The sequence below is a fragment of the Siphateles boraxobius genome, unplaced genomic scaffold (genome assembly GCF_051911475.1).
Source record: "Siphateles boraxobius isolate OS27281-9 unplaced genomic scaffold, OSU_SipBor_1 8, whole genome shotgun sequence".
NCBI lineage: Eukaryota > Metazoa > Chordata > Actinopteri > Cypriniformes > Leuciscidae > Siphateles > Siphateles boraxobius.
Genome location: NW_027509208.1, coordinates 21,383,904 through 21,406,440, shown reverse-complemented (window position 1 = coordinate 21,406,440; position 22,537 = coordinate 21,383,904). Strand labels below are relative to the sequence as shown.

The window sequence follows — 22,537 nt, the reverse complement described above, 5'->3', positions numbered from 1 at the left end:
ATGAATGGAAGGGCGCGGAGAGGAGAGACCCCGTGAGGCATTCGGTCCCAAGCCTATGTATGGGAAGCGACGCGGGGAGGCGTCGCGGGAGGGGTGGTGTCGGGCGATAGATGGTATTCCACGATTTTCAGCACGTCATTATTAATCACATTTGTTAAGATGTCATCCCTTAAATATGTATTTTACGCGCTAAATAAAACTGACATGGCAATAAGAGATTGTTTGTCTCTTTGAACGACAGATAATCCACGGTTGGCACTTAATGATGATTGAGGTTAATAGGATTTTAATGAAATGCGAATGTGTCGGCGTTTGTTGGTTTCTGCGGAAAACGAGAGTTTTGAAACAGGGAATAAACGAACAAAAAGAACACATTTGATCGAGAAATAAAAACACTATGATATATTTGCTGTACGTTTCTGTCAGCGCCAATAGACATTTTTGTGTGTTTACCAAGTTTATTTTCGTAAAAGAAAACTCAAACTAAGACTAAAACTATTGGTCAAAAAACATTTGAGTAAACTGAAATAAAATTAAAAATTCATAATAAATGAAAGACTAAAACTAAACGAAACTAACAACAGTTACTGAAAAACTAACTGAAATAAAATAATAATTGGCAAAAATAAATAATCGTTTTCGTAATTAATAAGCTCTCTTTACTTTGGCGGAATATCTGATTTGTGGCTGTTTAAGGAAATGCATGATATGGCGCTTCATACACGTGCAGTTTCTGAGGCGATTAACCGCTGTCCTGCTGTGACGCGCTCAATGAAGGACCATAACGTAGAACATATCGCTAGTGCTTTTACTGTCTATGTTAGTGCTAAGCGGCTGTTCATAAAAGATGCATCTGTTGCAGTGGAATGGGAAATAACACAAGGTAATGGGAGGCAAGTTGGACTTCTTGAGCGCAGCATTTTTAGAATGCCGTTTCATTCGACAGCAAAACAATTTCGTCAAGCACAAAAAACCTTTAATGTTCTAGGCTACTCCTGTATGTTTAAGACGTCATGTTTTCATGAATGTTGACAGGGTGAAAGGTGCATTTAATATTATTATCCACGTGGAGACATTTCCCCGCAATGTATGGAATACCAGGACACGGCAGGCACGCACGCACACACACACACACACACACACACACACACACACACACACACACACACACACACACACACACACACACACACACACACACACACACACACACACACACACGCGCCTGCATACAAAAACAGACAGGCAGACAGACACACTCTGATCCACTATCTTTGTGGGGACTCTCCATTGACGTAATGGTTGTTATACTGTACAAACTGTATATTCTTTCTCCTTACAGTAGCTACACTAACCTGGCACCTAAACCTACCCATCACACAACTTTCTGCATTTTTACATAAAAAAAACAAACAATTTTGTATGATTTATATGCTTGTGTACCTCAATTTAGTTCCTCACAGTGACACGAGTCCCCTTGAGTCAGTGTCCATTCAGGTTTATGTTCTCACCAGGATAGAAAAACATGTACACACTCTCACACACTGCATAGATACATTATTTAATCACACTGGCTTCACAGCAGGTTGTGTTGTCTCTGTAGTCAGATGAATTGAGCTGTTTTTTCTGTGTTTTTTTTTATGTACCAGTTGCCACTCTGCTACATTTACAGCTGAAAAAAGTAAACTAGGCATGTTTAACAACATTTTATCTTTATTAATATTAATTAGTTTGTCTGAATTTTTCATAGTTTTTTTCTTGTATACGTTTAAGTTCCATTTATTTGGTGCTTTGTTCAATCTCAAACCATTATTTTATTTTTACTATTAAGATGTCTGCACAAGAGTTAACTGTAATCTGGGAAAACATTCAACTTTGCTGACATTAATCGTCTCGCTTTGGTCTACACTGGAAGTGTTTTGTTTGCTCTGCTAAACTATAATTATTAAAACTAAAACTGAAAGTAAATCAAATAAAAACTAAATAGAAATGTGTTTGCAAAATAAAAACTAAACTAAAACTAACAAAACCATTAATGAAACTAACTAAAACTAAACTAAAATTTAAAGCAAAATTGAAAACGATATTAAAATAAAAACTAATTTAAAAAGCAAATTTATAATAACCTTGGTGTATACTTTTATAATTTATTTGAATTGTATAATTCTCATTACATAACAGAAGAGTGTAAAAAAGTGAATAAATAGTCAAGATGATTACTAATTATCTATCTATCTATCTATCTATCTATCTATCTATCTATCTATCTATCTATCTATCTATCTATCTATCTATCTATCTATCTATTTATCTATCTATCTATCTATCTATCTATCTATCTATCTATCTATCTATCTATCTATCTATCTATCTATCTATCTATCTATCTATCTATCTATCTGTCTATCTATCTATCTATCTATCTATCTATCTATCTATCTATCTATCTATCTATCTATCATAAGAATGGACTTGACTTTAACAATTAAATCACTTGTTATTCTTTGAATGGAATTTGAAGAATAACAGTATATCCATATAAAGGGGACTGACAATAGAAATGTATTAAGGAGAATGATCATTTGTGCAAATTCAATTTGAGTGAAATCCTGAAATCACAATAGACAAGACAGGATGCCCAAAATGCAATTGTGCTGTTTTGTCATCCACCCCCCATTCAGACCAACCCTATCATCTGACGTGTCCCTGCCATTTGTCTCCATTTATATCATAGCTGAAGTGTTTGAGCTTTAGCAAGATAAAAGGCAGAGTGCACAACTCATGTAGGGTTATCTGTCTGCTTTATTATGTGAATAGAACTGGCACTGTATATCAAAGGCACTTAATGAGACTTTATTTGGCTTGAGAGTCATCACCCTTTTAGAGGCAATGATTAAGATAAATTTTATGATATGGGAGCTGCTCTGTTTCTGATAGGCCGGTTTCATAGGAGAGGTTCAAAGAACATTTTACAAACCTGTGGTATCACATCAGCAACTTTGAAAATCCATGTTAAAGACCCTCACCCTTAGGTTAGCAGAGCTAAAATGATGAATAGGGAATTTTAAAATAGGGATTGTGGAAATCACGTCAACGACCATTGCCGGTGTTCACCGTATTAAAGTGTTTAACCCAAAATTGCTGAGTTGCGGAGTGATTTGAGTTCACCACCTCTCTCCATCAGCATTTCACCCCATTTCTGGATTTATAGGGGTCAAAAGAAAGTATGTTGCTGTGTCTGGATTTCCATTGTTGAATTTTCGTTTGCGCTACAGTGTCCATATCAGTAATGAACATTCCCTCTCATAATGTTAAATTCATGTGACTACTGAGTGATGTAACGTGCTGTTTTTTGCATAATCCCCAACATTCTCTGTCTGAGCATCTGTCAGCCGGCAGGGGCTTAATGTTTCCTCTATTTGAACTCGTGGTTGTGTTAAGGGTGATTTGGCTGCTACCAAAATAACCTTGATATTTGTTCGAACCGCACGTGTGCAAATGTTTGCAACAAGCTCCCAAAAAAGGTTCATAATCATCAAGAATATTCTTCATATTTTTGTTGCAATCTAAGTGAAGTGAAACCAGAATATTCAGTCTCTACAGCTCGCTTTCCTCTGTAATACACTCGCTTTGAACTTACAGTAAACTTTAATCCCTTTTAGAAGCAAAACAGCCTGTAAGGGGCGAGCAGTTGTGCTTAATCTACTTGCTGTTTCTCTCGGTGCTCTTCCTTCCAATAATCCACTCGCACTTCAAAAAGTGTGTTTAACATTCCCGTTGAGGGCATCTCCAAAATGTTCCAAAATTACAGTAATCTTTTGTTCACAATGTTCCTTTGCTAATCTTATGCAAATGGTTTCCGTGACATCTCTTTTGAAATGTAGATGCGTCTCCTTTGCCCTTTAAGGACCTCTTGTGCTTATTAGATGCTTAAAAAGGAAAGCTGAAGGTCATAAGTCTTCAGATGAGCCAAGGTTTCCGTTGAGCGGAGAAACATTATTATTCTAGGGTCACATTCTCTGGATGGTAATGCTGTCTGGTCCTGTCACAGGATATATGTTGCTTGTTGCCAGCTAGATCTTTCTGTGGCCCTCTGAAAACTCAATGCATTTCATCCTCGGATTTGTTGAATGCATTCATCACACAGCACACTCCTGATTTCAGAAAAGGCTTAATCAGATATCCAATACTAAGCAATGTTTTGACACTGTCACTCACATTTTATAAATAGCTAATTACATAATTATGATGGGAGCCATGTTGTGTTCTACTAACCGCTCTCATCGTTCATCATCTCTGAATGACTTACAGAACTGACACTCAGTAATATGTATTTTTATGTGTTAGACATTCAAAGGAACAACCCCAAGTCAGGAAAACTAAATAAAATACATTTGTTGCCAGTTATAGTACTTAAAATAAGACCTTCGAATAGTATTGGTTCTATCAGCAATCAATAACCAGTGACAAATACATAAAGGCCATAAATGTAATTTGATGGATGGGGGATTGAGCGGTCTCTGTCAAACGCAATCACGAATAAAGTCTAGGTGAGAGCCAGACATTTCATAGTGGAGTCGGAATGAATCCACGCCTTCTCTGTGATCTCGTTCTTTGTGCACAGAGCTGAACTCATGCCAGCTTCACAGGAATAACCTGTCACCACCCTCTCTCTCTCTCTTCTTCTTCTTCTCTCTTGTATGGCATAGATACACTTACTGTGTTTTCCTCATGTGAACATTCACCCTGCATGTGTCTTTTCAGTTGGTAAACAGAACATGACATTTACGAATTCTTCAGAACCTCGAACAATACAGGGCTCAATATACTCGCAGCAAAATTATTTTTCGTTCTTCACTTAGAGGTCAAAATAAGTTACCAGAGCAGCGGTATAATACTATCTCAACACTGCTGATGAATATGTAAATCGTAATCGTAAAGTTGCGTAATCGCAACGGACCACTGGTAGTTCGAAGGTGTTTACCATTTAGAGTGAACCAGTCAAACTTCAAACAAATTTTGTTTTGGACTGATTTTGTTCGAAATGGCGTCAAACAGTTCATGCTTCGATTTCACTTGAAGTTATCAGGGCCTCAAAGGTGCGGTCACATTTACTGTTGTTCAGGGAAATCTTTGCAGGGGTTAAATATAGTCATTTCAATAGGATTCCACGCGATCAGGAATTTTGCGTAAATCGTTTCAAAGTACAAATTTGGTAAACACTGACTTTATCGATTCGATTTCTCATCATGTGAGGACTTGTGATCAATAGAAAATCCATACGCAACCTCTTAACCAAATAAAAAGAACACAAACTTTTTGCAGACTTGTTGGAAAGTAGAGCGGATTGTATATTTTAACATTTTGGATTTGTTATTAATTGTTAAAGGTTGAATTTAAAAGATGCTCCAGAGAATTAAATCTTATCACAACTATTGCAATGTCCAAAGAAATTTTGCGTGTTCAAAGTTTAGTGTGACGTTCCTTGATAATGAAAGAATTCATCATGCAGATTTTGCAACGGGATCAAGTTGATTATGAAGAATCGCTGTGTTCGCCTTTAGAAAGTTGCTTGGGTAACACTTTATTTTACAGTATGTGTACTTACAGTGTACTTACACATGAAAGCACTGGGTAAATGTAAGATAACTACATGGGTTAAGGTTAGGTTTTGAGGGGTAGGTTCAAGGTTAGTACCTAGTTATCACCCAGTTATTGTAATTACTAAAATAAGTGCACAGTATGTACATGGGGAACAGGACTGTAAAATAAAGTGCTACAGCTTCTTGATTTGAAAGTGACTTCTGTGTGAACTGTGGGCCTTTATGCCCATGACATTTTGCCAAAATGTCACTATTGTGAACGCAACTTATGAGAATCAACATATCAATGCATGGACGATCTACACTATGCTTGTCCTTGTTTGGAGACTCCAGTTTTCTTGTGTGTGTGGTCCAGTGGTCCTGAGATTGTTTTGAAAAACCCTTGTGACAAAATTATTTTTTTTCTAATGTTGATTCATCTGCTGTCATTTGTGAAGGACTTAAAAAAAGGATGGAACAACTGTTTTGTAGACATTGGCTCCCTGGTGCTTCCTGTTGCTTTCAGTTTGAGAAGGTTTGTATGTGTGTGTTTAGGGGGAGGGTCGATTGTGGAACAGCTGCTGGGATGTTTGACAGCTCACACTCCCCTCCTTAACACACGCACGCACGCACGCACGCACGCACGCACGCACGCACGCACACACACACACACACACACACACACACACACACACACCTGTCTGTCCAGAGCAGAGAGTACCATGCACAGTACAACCTATGACTTAAGAGGTGCCAAGATTGCTGTTTGTTTACAGGTCAGCAAAATGGTGACAAATTTTCCCTAGGAAGTGTTTAGACCACACAGACAATGGTTGTGTTGTGCCCCCTTGAAAGGCAGTTAATTCACAACCATGCCAACCTTTGCATAAGACTGAATAAAACCTTAACGATATTTTTACATTTAAAATGATCTAAAAATCTAAAATGATCGCTGACACATTAGGTTGTTAGGTTGCTCTGCAGTTATAGGGTGTTCTGGTGGAAGTAACTTGCTATTGGGTTAGGTCCTAAAAATAAAGGTTTCAAAGGTTGTTGTTATTTGCAGTGATGCCATAGAAGAACAACTTTTGATTTTTCAAAGAACCTTTCAATAAACAGTTCTTAAAATAACCATTTTGTGTTGTTAGTGTGAAGAAACATCAATGTTAATAAATAACCTATATTCCTAAGCATGTGGTTTGCAAACATTGCTTATTAGCATGTTTCTATGAAGTTGCACGAGGTTGTGAAACATTAGCTAACATGTTCTGAGTGATTTCAATGCACTTCTTAGGGTGTTCTTGGTTACCCTTAAGGAATGAGTTACAGCAGATTTTCAGTTCCCAACATGCTTTGCTTGTGTTAAAAGACAGGAAATGTTAAAATTAAGTGTTATTTAATGTGTTTTGCTCAATATTGATATGGGAGGGGGTATGAGTGTTTTAATGTTCTATTATTTTGGAATTTAAAAGGTTTTCTGGTATGTGTGAGTTTTTGGTTGACGATTCGGTTGACGATTTACCTAACATCATCAATACTAAAATTACTACGTTTTAAGTACTAAGTGATGGCTGTTTCTTCTTCAACACAGAGACAGTCTCTTGGCTAAATACTTTAGTGCATGCAGGTATGCTTGTTTTTTTCTAAACTATAACTTGAAAATATGAAACATTAATAATAATAAAAAAATATGAGAAATATAAAACATTATATGTTTCGCTATATATGTGTATTTAGGTTGCAGGAGTAAATATATCTGCAATATATTTATACACATGCAATACCATATTTGATCACATATACATCGATATATTATAAAGTTTATTACTGAATATAAAATTACATACATTATGATATATTAGTAAATATATTGTCACATATTTTTCAATATATGAAAAGCGGCAATTCCTTATGTATTATTCAATATATTGTAATATATTAACAATATATTATTCTTTATATTTTCAAATATACTGTTAAACCATTTAATATATTGATCACTAATACATGGGAAATATAATTCCTTTTCATAAGGGTATAACCGTTTTACTAAAATATTTTCAATTGTTGTTAGCATGTAACTTGTCCTATAGACCTTATGTGCCAGAGAAGCGAGGGCGCCGCCATCTTTAGAAAATTGTCTTTTGAACTTCCGTTTATGCAGTCGCTCTGTATATTTCAATGGCATTGCTGTCCAGCAGTAACTAGCTTTTGAAGTGGATTTACTTAATGTAAAGGTAACGAAAGTTAGCATTAGGATTGTAATGTTTAAAGCAGATGTCTTAACAGCAAGATTTTAAAACGAGCGGTTCATTCATAAATATGAACGATCGCTGTGAAAATACAAACCAGAAGACAAAAGACAACAAGCACAGCGCTGAAAAGAGGCGGGGCTACATAAGGTCTATAGGTCTTATGTAGCTCCGCCCCTTTTCAGCGCTGCGCTTGTTGTGTTCTGTCTTCTGGTTTGTTTTTCCACAGCATGAAGGTAAGATCTTACAGATTTATGAATGAACCTTTCGTTTTCAAATCTTCCTGGTCAAATGACATTTGTTTTGACATTCGCATTAAACATTACAATGGCCATAATAACTTTCGTTAACTCTACAACAGCTAACAGCTAATTACTCTTCAACATTGATGTCATACTGTAGAAATATACAGAGCTGACGCAAAAACAGATGTTCAAAGACAAAATTCTAAAGATGGCTGCCTCCTTTCTCTGGCGTATAAGGTCTATAGACATACATATCTCCACCTAACATATTCTGAATTATTGTTAGGTTGTTCTGGGTGGTTTCAATGACTCTTCTATCATGTTCTGAGTGGTTGTACAGAAAGTACATTGGTCTGTGGTCCTTAGAATGTTCTGGGTTGTTGCTATGGCATTGCTAAGTGGCTTCAGGGCATTCTGTGTGGTTGTTATACGTGTTTTTAAAGTACAAAGCCACCACAACATCTCTATGACATTAGTCCGTATAGCTTCAAAGTAAGTCAATGGACATTTTTCACTCATTTTTTCATCCACTATAGGCAACAATATGGTCATTCGGAAAAAAATAATAATAGCACACCTCTCATCAAGCCTATTATTTGAAATATGGCTTATTCATGTCTATAGCACAAACAGTTTGGGTCAACATGTGCCAAATAGTTATTTTTTTAGCTATGTGTATTAATTATTTATTCCACATAAACAATAGTAATAGTGATGCTTCCTTTAGCAAGCAGCAGCATATATCAAATGCCTCAAGTACTAGAGATCCATTAATACAACCAACCTATCAACAACGCTCATAGATCCAAACAACAGAATGACCTCCCAGTCTTGAATACCTGACCCACTATGGTCGTCCGTGAAGTTGAGGAGCTGAGTCACATTAAGTCAATTCTTGTGGTGTTAGGTTTCTGTGCTTTGAGGAGGAGGGGACGGCCTTGAAACCAGAACCTCTGCTTCTGAAGTGAAAGACCCTGGCCCGGACTGTCCAAAATATCCTGGCTTCCTACCCTTAGAGATGCCTCTCATTCTCACCCCAACTCCAAAGATCGGATCCCGCATCATCACACACTTAACCTTCTATTATTACCACAAACACAAACACACAGCTGAGTGCCAGCAGACATACCCTGGGGGGCTACAGCTGAGTGAGACCCTTGTGGCTTCAGACCACTGGAATGCCTATGAGTGTAACTTCATCCCAGGCTTGGCTGACATGGGAATCTTCAGGATAGGGACAAAGTCACAGTCGATGTGGAGTGGGGTTATGGGAAGAACACCTTTATATGGTGCCAATCTGGAGTGGAGATAAGTCTCTTTGGCTGGCAGCACAAGGAAGGTATTATAACATGACTAAAGGGAAGCTTGTCACTCATTTCTAACTGGCTTCGTAATAACTGGATCAGGAATTGACAAATAAAGATTTGAACCAATAGTGCCGTGGACATGATTGGTACCTCAAATTGCCTGGTTTGCTGATGAGTAGTTTGTTATTACATCTTCTCTAACGGTTTTCAAATGGCAGATAATAGAAGATCTGAGCCATTGTAAGGGTCATAGCATCATAAATAAGGGGTGGGATTTTTCAAACCTAATCTCAGGACCAATAAGTATGAATTTGTACAAGTGAGTAAAAGGTGGCTAATTCGTACGAATTCGTACGACCTCACTCATACAAATTCGTACGATTTGTCAAAACCCCATGTGATGGGTAGGTAAGGGCGGGGTCAGGGGTAGGTCATTCGTACGAATTGGGCAACTTGTAAAATATAACAAAAATCTTACGAATCCATACGACCTCAAATCGTACATATTTTACGAGTTGCCCAATTCGTATGAATTGGTACGAATTACCTACCCCTGACCCCGCCCCTAAACCTATTTTAGGTTTAGAATTAGCCACCTCATCAAATTTGTACGAATTGCCGTGAGATCGGGTTGGATTTTTTGACTTGGCCCAGTTGCTTACTACATTCTAAACACACATTTTAAATACATTTATAACACATTAGCAAATCCATAGGGTATAGCAACACCCTATAGCAATCACACCGAACATGCTAGTAATTTTCAAAAAAGAAAAACTCAAAACATTACAACTACTCACAATATCTTAGTATTGTGGCAGCACATTTTACAGACAATTTTTTTTATATATATCAAAGAAGGGCCTCTGATCTGTGAGCTGTCCTTGCATGACTGGGCCTACTTAAAGAAAATTAAACCGCTGGAATCCTGTCGCCTGCAGGGAGTTTGACATCGTCACTGCTTCTTAAACCGATTGTGGCAGAGCCCTGCTGAGAGGTGTGCTCGGCTGACATCTTTTACAGGCTCATAATAAAAACACATAGCACTCTGCCTCACTGTCTGAGGTTATTTTGGAACAGTCTATTGACACTGAGCTGCCATTGTTGGAATGAAAAAAGGGATAGAGGGATTTGAAAGGAGATCCTCATATCATGGTGAGAGCGGTTGAACTTGCACGCACAAATGGGCAAAACACTACAGGAAAACGAGAACGTCTGAGCTCAAGGGGTTTTAGCTGAATAGAGAATTTAACAAAACTCAGATTTAACGCAAGGGATTTTTTTTTCTCTTGAATTTAGAAGCTCTGAAGTTATCAACATTGAACCGTGTCTAAAAAGTTTTGTTGAAAAGGTTCAAAATGTACAGGTTGTTTATCTTTCACTGCAGACATAGGGATCTGCATCAAAGCATCATACCTCCAGACACCGCCTGATAAGGTCACATTTTTAAGGTTTTGAACAGCCAGTCCACAGTGCTCAGATATGTGACACTCATGTTTTGCTGTGATACTGCTGAAGACATTAACTCTAATGACAAGAAATGTACATGGTAATTATCAGATCTAAACAATAGACGGATTAATCTTTTTTTAGTCCATACTACAGGCAGTGCTTGGTCAAGTTAGCAGGGTACCAACTGCTCTCAACACAAGAGGTTCACCATATTCAGCTGCAGACTTCAATCACAGAAGAGCACAAAAGACCCAGTTGGCTATCACTTGTTGCTTCATCTTAAATGGATCCTAACCTTTCATTGATGCACAAATGACTTATTAACTTATTATATGAGACAAGACACCCAATAGATGTCATTGTGAATTACAAATAACACACGTTTTATTTCGGTTGTGCCTCATGTTACTAATCGGCAAGATCTCAGCTAATAGGGAGCATTCTCAGAACATTCTGGCAAGGTTTTCACAAAATGATGGACAACATTCATTTCATTCTTAAACATTTTATTTGGATGTTCTGTCGTGAAGGTTACAACTTGTTTTAGAACGTTCAGAGAACATTCAAAAGTAACATTCCCATTATATATAAAAAAAAATGAAATGGATTTTTTTTTAAATGGAATGTTCCCTTACTGTTTGTGTAACCAAGAAAAAACGCTTTTATAAACTGGACGTGTTGAACGTTCAGGGAACATTCAGAAATAACGTTTTCATAACTTAATTTGACCGTTAGCAAAATGGTCTTGGAATATTTTTTTTGTTTACTGGGATTTGCCTCTTGCAGTTGGGGACAAGCTAAAAGAAACAGAGCTGTCACATGGGACACGTTCTGCTTCCCATTGTGTTTGATTTCTTTAGATGAAGAGTAAAGATGTAATATTTGTCAGATAAACAGATGTTTGAATTTTAGATGTATATCAATAAGTAACAGTTTTCACTGAATAGGTTGTACCCTGTAATACGCAGAACTATTTTTATAGCATATGTTACAGTGGCACTTTGTTGACGCTGTCTCAAGTCAGACAACATTTTTAACAAACATGCTCTGCTTCAAGTCATACACACATCACTCTGTGCAGTGGAGCATGAAGATGAACACACCTACCATACTGTTTCTAACAGGTTTCTTAAGCTCTCTCCTCATCCATTGGTCAGACAAACAGATAGCCACACCCCAAACTCTCACAATTGGTTAAGCTATTGTTGCTCTGTTGGCAGAATCAACTAAAGTGACTAATTTCTGTGAATCAGTTATTTCAAACTGTTCATTTCTTACTTAAAGAAAAGTTTCAGAAATCCATTCAATGATTCTTTCGCCATCATGTTGTCCCTGGATGGGATTCTGTTTTGTTTATTATTAATAATAAAGGTGTTTACATTAAAATTATAGTTGATAACACCAGAACTGATTGGATTCAGGTTGATTCCAGAATGGTTTTGAGCAAAAGATTAATTCATGAATTGGACATTGCTACAATCAAATGGTTTGGTTTACTTTTGGTTGTCTTCACCTATTCAAGTGGGATACAAGAAGATATTTTAATTTACAGATTTTATCTTTAACATAAGGCTATATCAGACATGAACAAAACTGTTCAGACACTATTAAAAATGAGCAGTGGACTTACTGTAACTTAAAAAAGTGAGGAAACCTGTTGCCTTAAAATTATTAATAAACTTCATGCATAATTGAAAAAAAATTAAGTTATGTGAACTTGACAATTACACATAACTTTTTATTTTCAATTACGCATGAAGTTTATTTACTTCATAAAACTTTTATGGGTTTCCTCACTTTTTTAAGGTAAGTCAACTTATCACTTTTTACAGTGGAGTTGAACACGAAAATTGTTACAAGAATGAACTAAAAGTTTAAATACAAAAACACATGGGAAATACCAAATTCTGAATCAGCATAGTGGGTATTAGTGAAGCCATTTGTTGCACTAATGACCTGCCAGTTGGGAGTTGCATGTTAAATGTTCATCTGCTTGGAAGGACACAATATCCACTCGTTGGTTTGGGTCACGCATTAAAGAGCAGGAAAGCAATTTAACTGAAATTGTGTCGCTTGACTTTGAAGATATATTTTATACAAACAAAATCCCTTTGTCTCGCCACAAAACATAATTAGTCGACATTTAATAATGTATTTTACCTAACTGACTTGATGATCCTATCAGTGTAGTCATGGCAGATATTACTTTTTATTGGATTAGACTTTGTGTTAACCTCCTCAAGAGAAATCTAAATGATGAGAACAAAGCTTAATCTGAGGGTGACCTAGAATGTAACTCGAATACTGATAAGTGTGAACTAGCCCACAACAGATTTATGACATGTCATGTGATATAGAAAGTATCTTAAGAAGGATTAAGTTGGTTGATTGTTGAATGAAGAAACCAATGTCTCATGAGTAAGCGAGGAAAACAAAGAAATAACAACAACAAAAACTTCTGGCTACAGTGTATGCGAAAACTCATCTCAGACCCTCATCTCAACCATTATAGAAATACAATTATATAGTATTATTTAAAAAGCATAGCAAAACCAATCAGAGATTTGTATAGGCCCATCATTGAAACGTGGCATTGCAGAGAGGTCAGCGTGTCCAGTAAGGGGAAATTGTTCCCAGGTAGAGCAGACACTTATTAAACTTGAATAAAGCCAACCGGTACACGGAGTGATTTCCTGTTACCAACCAGACATTATTTTTTTGATTGGACTTTGGGTTGGGGAGGTAAAAAAAATAAATTAACATCCCTCATTCCAGGAAATATTTGGTTAGATTGCGAAAATGAAATAAATCATAGGATTCTTTTTCCCATTCAGTTTCCTACTTGGAACTCTAAACTCATGACCTGTAGGCTACTGAAGGAAACTATAGACTCAAGAAAATAAGTTTACAAACCAAGAAGTTATACATTTAAGTCATGTATAAAATGTGATTATAGGCCTATGGCTATTATATAGGATATACATTCATTTCAGCCATACTGTGGGAAGAAAAAGCCATTAAGGACGTACGTTATCATTTCCCTGCTATAGGCATTTGTGGGCCACACCATACATGCCATTAGTTTTATAAATTGTTAAGAGTGAGAAAGCACACTACACCATCTAGTGGATAAAGATGGAACTACTGCAAATAACCTCACACTATGATCACCATCCTGTAATTCCTGAATAAAAATAGATGGTGAAATGTCATGCTTTGGTGGGGTTGTGTTGATCTTTGAATTTTTTTTATTTCAGTGCTGCAAATGGCATTAACTATTTATTGTTAAATTAAAAAAGGCAAGTGGAATAACCAAACTGAGTTGGCACATAACCAACTAAATTTCAATGTTTAATTTTAATTTCTTCCTTAATTAAATATGAACACGTTTACTTATTATTTAAATTATATGGTTTCATGACAAGCTGTAAAATGTAGAGATGCTCCGATCAGCATTTTTGGGGCCCATCACCGATTACCGATCAACAAAATCATGATCTGCCGATTGCCGATCACTGCCGATCACACAATGGCAGGGGAATGGGAATCTTTTATCTATAATCTAGCAGAGTTTGCACTATTTGACGAAATGTGTTTATTTAATTGTATTTAGAAAATGAGATGTCTTAAGGCTACTGTAGGCCAGCTTTCCCAAATAAGGCAGAGTAACATTAAATTATTCCAAACAAAGAGGGGTCAGGCAGACCAACACACATCAGATCAGCCTAATGGGAGGGGATCAAGTTACACTTAGGCATATTTGGAAATTGTAGCCTCTTAATACACCCACTACATTTACTAATTGGCAATAAAATGTACAACTTGTTACACCAAAACTGGCTACTGATAAAAGGACAAAACTATGGCAAGTTTTTTTCTGTTATTATTATGAACGTCTGATGTAGTTGAGCAGAATGCTCTTTTATGAAGTTACTTCATTAAGGACATATTTAATGAGATTATGCCTGAAAAGGTTTTGGATTTTTTATCATATGTTCATTTAAAAATATATATTGTATAAAATTACTTCTTGTTTCGTTTTGTTTTATTGTATTTATATGATATTGGTATTTTTATAATTGAATTTTTGCCATGAAAATAAATTTGAATGCTGACATGGCATTAAATAAAATAATCTGAATCTGAATCTGATGTAGTTGAGGAACCAACTACGTCAGATCAAAAAAAATTAAAATACCACCACCACTTTTGAAACATCTCGCGGCACGAATGTACCAATACAAATAAATAAAAGCATCTCCAGTTAACTCAGAGCATTCATTTTGTTCATTAGTTAAATAAGAGGCGATCTAGCGCTGAAATGTTTATTTTTTTAATCAAGTGATCAAAGTGCTCGTTGCCGCAGCGATCAGTGGCGCAGATACCGCGTTCTGTTGTGGCTCGCGCGGTGCACGGTCATCACTCGGACGCGCGCTTCAATCCGTTGGGAGACTCCCTATTAGTTCCGGTGAAGGGGAACTCATGTTGCCACTGCCAAGCTCCACTCTGCTGTTGTGTGCCCGTGCGCCACAGTAATTTACGTCACGTGATCGGCTTTTTGATCGGCGCTTTTGGGGTTCGCCGATCAATCTATTTTCAGCCAATATAGGCCGATCATGATCGGCGTCCGATCATTCGGAGCATCCCTAGTAAAATGAAATCCAAAATTTAGCAGTGAACATATCATGTCATTGAAGATTGTTAACAATAATTCTAGGTCTCTGTAAAGACAAATCAAGACAACGGTACTGCATGAAACTACGCAGAACACAACTGATTCACAGTGAAATCCCTATAGGTTGGGTCATATCTTGGGGCAACCCTTGAGGTAACCCTTCTACCTGTGGGACAGCATGTGTGTTTTCAGATGATGGGGCAGCGTGAAGGTCTTCTGACACTGCGTGCACTGGAACGGCCTCTGGACGGTGTGTGTAACACTGTGTCTCTTCAGTTTGGATGGCGCATTAAAGACTTTGAAGCATATGTCACACTGCTGGGATTTCTTTATTTTCTCTTCAGGGCATCTGTTTGCACATTTATGCTCATTTAATTTGGTTAGCGTGGAGAAACACTGACTACAGCCAGGACAAATGGGTAAGTCACATGGAGGGTTGGTAAAGCGTTTGCCTGGATCCTGAAAGTCCAAATGCCCCACAACAACTTCTATCAGTCTGGGAACATCTGCTTTCTGTCGATACTCATGGGAATGGAGCACGTACGAATCAGGGACATATTTAACATCGTCCAAGTCCACAAAGGCACAATCTTCAAAATCATCCAAGTGACGTGTCCATTTTTCCTCAGTTCTTGATTCAGTAGCATAATGACAGAGATATGAGTCAGTTTTGGGTGGACAGTCACTCACCCTGCCGAAAGGCACAATGTCAGATGCCTTTTTCTCAACAAGCACTGAGATGTCCGTTTCATGCATCAGATCCCAAACAGATTTGTTGTTGCACTGGAAAACAACCTCAGACTTAATCTGAACATCCTCTAGAAGACTAGTACCGTTTGAGAAAAACACACCTGAATCCCTACAGTCACCATTCATTGTTTGAGATGGCATATTTTCTGCGACCATATTTTGATCTTTGTGTACTGGAGCAAAGTCTTCAGCTCCGACTTGTGAGGAGATTTGCAGATCTTGAGCTTTAGATATTGTAGTATTACCAAAAGAAAGCATATGTTCTTGTTCCAAATGACCAGTAATTTTGCCCAGACCCTTTTTTTTGTGGATCCTCTGGTGGCACTCCAAATAAGACAGCTCTCTAAATGATTTCGAGCACACGTGGCACTTAAACGGTCTGAAATCTGTGTGGCTCAACATATGTCTGGAGAGCTTAGAAGGATACGGAAAGTCCTTCTGACAGATGCAGCACTGATGCACATCTTTATGTTGTCGCTTAAGGTACGTTGGGCTGGAGGATGCGGTCTGCGCCTCAGCATTTATCAACGTGTCAGAGCTCTCAATCTCTACAGTACTTGACTTTGACTCTGTCAAGGGGGCGTTTAGGTTAAACTTACTTTTGCATTCAAGCATTGCTTTCTTTTTGGTGTCCACAGATTCTAATATCTGAGGTAAAGACACATTACCGCCATCTGGTGTTGAAGCTCCAGGTGTTGAAGATTTGGTCCTGTGCTTCTGCAGGACTTTATGCAACCTAAGAGGGTCGTTCCTTTTTTCCGCATGTATCTTGAGGTGTTTATTGAGATCACAGGCCTGCTTGAATGACTTTCTGCAGATCGTGCAAGTGTAAGGCTTGACATCCAAATGAACAAACAGATGTCGAGTTAGTTTAGAGGGGAAACTGAATATTTTCAAGCATACTTTACACTGACATCCACTTCTCTTTTTGAGTGGAATTGGAGACATGGGATCAGAATACGTGGATATTGGAGGGCTCCTATTTTCGGCTGGTGTGACTTCATCCGGTGATGAAGATCTCAACCGTGGTTCAAAATATCCACTTTGAATATCTTTCACGGCATCAACTCTGGTAGTCACGACACCCCCCTCAGCATTCTGCTGGACTGTTTTCTTTCTTACCAGCATATCACTCAAAACAGAGTTGCTTTCCAGTCTAAATTCTTCACTACACTTGTGACCTTTCAAGTGGTATCTTTGTTGGAAATCTTTAAAGCACACTGAGCATTTAAAAGGCCTTTGCTTTGTATGAATAAGAATGTGACGCCTGAGCTTTGATGGGGCTTTAAAGCATTTTAAACATACAGGGCACCAATGTCCCTTTCTACTTTCGGAAACCTTTTTGTGAATCAGAACCTGGATTTGAGTTGATTAAGTCTACTGTGGCTGACTTTTGTTTCTCTGTTGAACTGATATTCCATTGGGTAGTTAGATGTTTTGGAGAGTAAGATCTAACTGTTTCTTCAAGGCCATTACACACTGAGTGTTTTAACCTTGAATTAGATGCTTGATTCCAGGACACACCATTGTTTCTCTGTCTCTGGGGTGATGGTGTCCTCCGCTTAGAGTGAGTTCTGATGTGTGCTTTGAGATGAGAGAGATCCCTGAAGGCACGGCAGCATATGGAGCACTGAAAAGGCCTCTGATCCGTGTGTATAAGGCAATGCCTTTTTAGTTTGGATGGAGCACCAAATCGTTTATGACACACGGGGCAAACTCTTTTCTTTCCATTGCAATTCTCAGTGACACTTCGCAACACATTCGCATTTATATCCCTGTCCTCACTTTGTTTTGTGACACTGGGTTCTTGTTTCTCCTCATATTCTTGGTTTTCCATCATCCATTGACCCTCGGAAGTTTTGGAAGAATATGCAAAACTCGTTGCAGTGTGAAGATCCATTCCTCACCAATTTAGAAGGGAAGCTTGCATATCGGAGTTGGCATCTGGCTTGGAAAGTTAGGCATTCCCTTCACACACTGCAAAGGCAGATCAACATTATGCACTGTTTCTTAAGAACATATACAGTGCTTCGCATAACACACCCATGCTTAAGTTGACTAAAAAGAGGAATAACAAAATCATCTTTTGGAAATTGATCTTGATGCCTTAATTTAAAAAAAAATCCAAACTTTAAGCACACCAATTTTCTTTGTGAATAAATAATGTATCGTAAATAAATAAATGTTCTTCCTTAAAATACAGGTTGCACAAGTCAGGACACCCCTATTTTAAATTCCCATAGAGGCAGGCATATTTTTATTTTTAAAGGCCAGTTATTTCATGGATCCAGGATACTATGCATCCTGATAAAGTTCCCTTGGCCTTTGGAATTAAAATATCCCCACATCATCACATTCCTTTCACCAGACCTAGAGATTGACATGCGGAACTTTCCATAAGATCATCTCTCAATGCAAATCAAACCAGCTATTAGCCTAACTGAAATATAACCTTGCCAATCTCTAGGTATGGTGAAAGGAATGTGATGATGTGGGGCTATTTTAATTCCAAAGGCCAAGGTAACTTTATCAGGATGCATAGTATACTGGATCCATGAAATAACTGGCCTTTCAAAATATAAATCTGCCTGCCTTTTTGGGAATTTAACATAGGGATGTCCTGACTTATGCACCCTGTATTTTAAGGAAGAACATTCATTTATGTACGATACATTATTCATTCACAAAGAAAAATGGTGTCCTTAATGGTTGGATTTTTCCTCATTTTTAAAATTAAGGCATTAAGATCAATTTCTAAAAGAGGATTTTTTTTTCTTCAACTTTAGCATGGGTGTTTTCACTTATGCTAAGCACTGTAATTCTTCAAATAAATTTGTTTTCAAAGGCACATAGCCATTTGTATGCTTTTGTCAGTCTTGTATTTATCAATGTGGATGTCCAGGGCGGGGACATCTAGTTCTCAAGGAAAACCTTTGCATCACATGTAACGTAGGTTGTGTTTTTCTCGATTAGTGACAATGGTTTGCATTTTTTTCAAGGTTGCCTCAGAAATTAATTCTGTGAGTGCACTCTCTATAAAATCATGTGGAAGCGGGAAAGTGGAAACGGGTGAAAACTGAATTATGAATTAACGTTAAGCAACAATTAGCAAAAATGTCACCGTACCTGCAAGGGTTTCTTGCTGTTAAAACGAGAGAAAACCGCTCATCTTGCCATATGTCACTCACGTTTCTGTTCGAAATCACAACAAGCTTCCTTCCGCTATATAAATACAGACGTCAGGAAACAATTTGCAATGGTTCCGTCCTCGCACTTAATTGTTCCTATCGGCTCTTTTATTAATATAAATACATATATACATTAATAACTACATCTGAAAATCAGATTCACTATTGTATCCCATATCATAATCTTAATCATAAACTTTCACATTTGCAGTTTTACACCACACTTTGCTCGAGAAGGTTGCCATTTAAAGTAGTGTTTTCCATCACTGCTCTCAAATGTGAGTTTAGACCTATTTCATTTTAAATAAAATGTGTTAACAACCTTAATTTTATAGACAACTGATTCGTACAAACAGAGCTTCAGCACTAGATGGCAGTGTTAAACTGTATTGCAAGGCGCAAGACATGAAAGCATGCGGTCAGTTCAGCTGGTGTAACCCAAAGTGGGATTAGTTAAATAAATACAGTTGTAAACGGAATACAATTTGAAGCTTTTTTTTAAATAAAAATAATTATTTGCGGGGACAACAATTCATTGTTTAATTTCTGTGGTTTTCCCTATGTAAATACTTAATTTTAAAGGCATGCATTTTTTAAAAACCCTCATAATCTTATAAAGAAATATTGCTTTAAAAATATGTATATTTTTTTAAACCACCACCAAAATAACAGGGAGTAGCCTACATATTTCAAAGAAGTCACGCGCAAGAGGAGCGTTTGTGCAACCATCACCGCGCGCTTGTCCATGCAATTAGCCCTTATCTGTAAGCAGTTTAATTTTCTGCGACATGGCGCGAGCGGCTCGGGCCTGATGGATGTGACATTAACGGGAGATGAAGCTGGGGAGATTGGACGCTGCAGTCACATAGTGGCATTTGTCACTGCCCCGGTCATGCAGATTGCGCCAGCACCGGCCACTGACTAAGATTAATGACGACGGCTCTCAGTCTTTGTTTCTCTCTGCGCTTGTGTCGAGCTCGAGCCTAAATACCATTCAAACAAACCCGGACTTCATGAGAAGACCTTATACATACAGACAGACTGTAGACGCGAACCATTGGAACTTGCGTCAATTAGGCCTATCTCCAGGTAATTACACTAAAATATAGTGTAGGCCTTTTTCATGTATTAATGCAAATTCCAGCCATGTCAGTGGTGCTCGCTAAAGAACCGACACCATTTAAGCCTACGTTTGGGGATTTTTTCAAAATGTGTGCTACTTTATAAGATCGGCCTATATTCTCAGGCAGAGCGAAGACGCATTTCCGCAAAAATGTAGGCTATAGGCCTATCGTGATTTCTTTCTATTTTTAATTGAATGTACATTTATAAAACCATTTTTGTGTTACATCATTCTGCCATTGTATTACAGAAAACTAGTCAACACTGCTGCAATTCTACTGCAGCTTAGAGTGACTGTCAATTGTGTGTCTCTCTCTATTTTTTCCTCTTTTGGAAATTGTTAAAAACGCACGGAAATTAACCATGCTTTTTATTTTAGTAAAAGTGTAATAACCATGTTTATTGTCGGATTGATTACCATATTTTTGCCATGTACCTCTATAGAAATCTGCACTGTAAAACTGGCTTCACTTAAAAAAGTAAGTTAGGTTACCTTGTTGCTTTACAATTTTTAGTTAATTGAAATACAAATTTTTAGTTAATACAACAAAGGAGATTTAATGGAAACTAAACTCAAAATATTGTGTTATGTGAACCACATTAATTATCTAAGTTGATTTGACTAAAGATAAAAAGTTTTGATAACAAATCATGAAAATACATTTTTAGTGTTCCAAAACAAAATGTGAAAATGGTCCATAATAAAATGAGTAAAATAATCCAAGGGATCCAAGATAAGGACCTGAATATCATAGAAACTTTGAGAAGGGTCAGTAACCAAACTAGAAACCACCAAGAACACCCTTAACCACACAGGAACATACTGACAGCCATTCCAAGCACCACAACATTGTGGTGGTGAGTTCTGCAGATTTACTTCAAAAAATAGTTTTCACATAGGTATCATTATTATTAATTTGCATAGCTTTTCCACATTGTTTTTTCTCTAACCTGAACACACATACACTCAGAGTATAGTAGCACCTGCAGACCTATATCATTTTCGAAGTGGCAAAAGCAAACTGATAAATAGGGACCGAGGGATGTCTACCGATTAAACAAAAATGCAATTCTTGGAATCTCTTACAAAAACACTGCGTCGAATCATGAAAGGAATTCCTAAGAAGTGTACGAGACCTCCACGTATCCCCTCGGTTGTAATAAGGGAGAGAGCGGTAACCCCAAACTGGCTGCTCGGCTGCACAGAAAATGGTTTTCCTTGACAAATGAGGTGATGCGGACCAGGCTCAGATGGATGGGGGTTTGGGCTGGTTGTATCAGGGCTCTTGGGATGCTGGGTATTTACTCAGTCATTCATCATCCTCTGGCACATCCACTTATACAGGATCTGCACCGCACACCCATACTGATGTAATTCTCCACATGGAGAGCTGAATTACCATAGCCTGTCCTCAGTATGTGTGTGTAAGGATGTGTTATTGTGAAGCGTGCCGTGGAACAATTTTCTGGATGTGCGCTTTTGCGCTTTTATGTATCTGTGAACATCAGACGGTAGCAACCCACTCTCTAATGGCAATTATTTAATGTTTTGGTAAAAAGGGGGGTAATTTGTATGAATTCATTCGATCTCATTTAGAGATGCACTGATATGGCCGACAACGAAAACTGATAATTATTTATATTTGTAAGCCGATAACCGATATATTGCCCGAAAAATCTAAATCGAAGTTTTATATAAGGTTGGAGAGCCTGATTACAAAAACTAAAGTTTTACCATTAAAATACATGTCCCAAGCACACAATTATAATGATGTTCTCATAATTTTATGTAGCCTATATGACTGACTTGCGCTTCACATGTTTTATTTTCCCTTTTTGAAGTGATTCCAATCATACTTCAAGCAATCCAAAAGCATCATGGCAAATGGTGGATATCTGAATTGTCTCAGCAGAAGGAAATAATCCATTATTTATCGGCTTTAATATATCTAACAATTTTTTTT

The 22,537-nt window shown here is 37.5% G+C and overlaps 1 protein-coding gene across 1 annotated transcript; it reads right to left on the bottom strand.

The window, feature by feature from the left end:
• Positions 1–14,176: 14,176 nt before the first annotated feature.
• Positions 14,177–19,479, bottom strand: znf770 (zinc finger protein 770). The gene is made up of 2 exons (XM_077219581.1): positions 19,390–19,479; positions 14,177–18,240 (listed from the first exon to the last, which is right to left on the bottom strand). The coding sequence occupies exon 2, from the start codon at positions 17,389–17,391 to the stop codon at positions 15,676–15,678; it is 1,716 nt and encodes a 571-aa protein (XP_077075696.1). The 5' UTR covers positions 17,392–18,240; positions 19,390–19,479; the 3' UTR covers positions 14,177–15,675.
• Between the last annotated feature and the right edge of the window lie 3,058 nt (positions 19,480–22,537).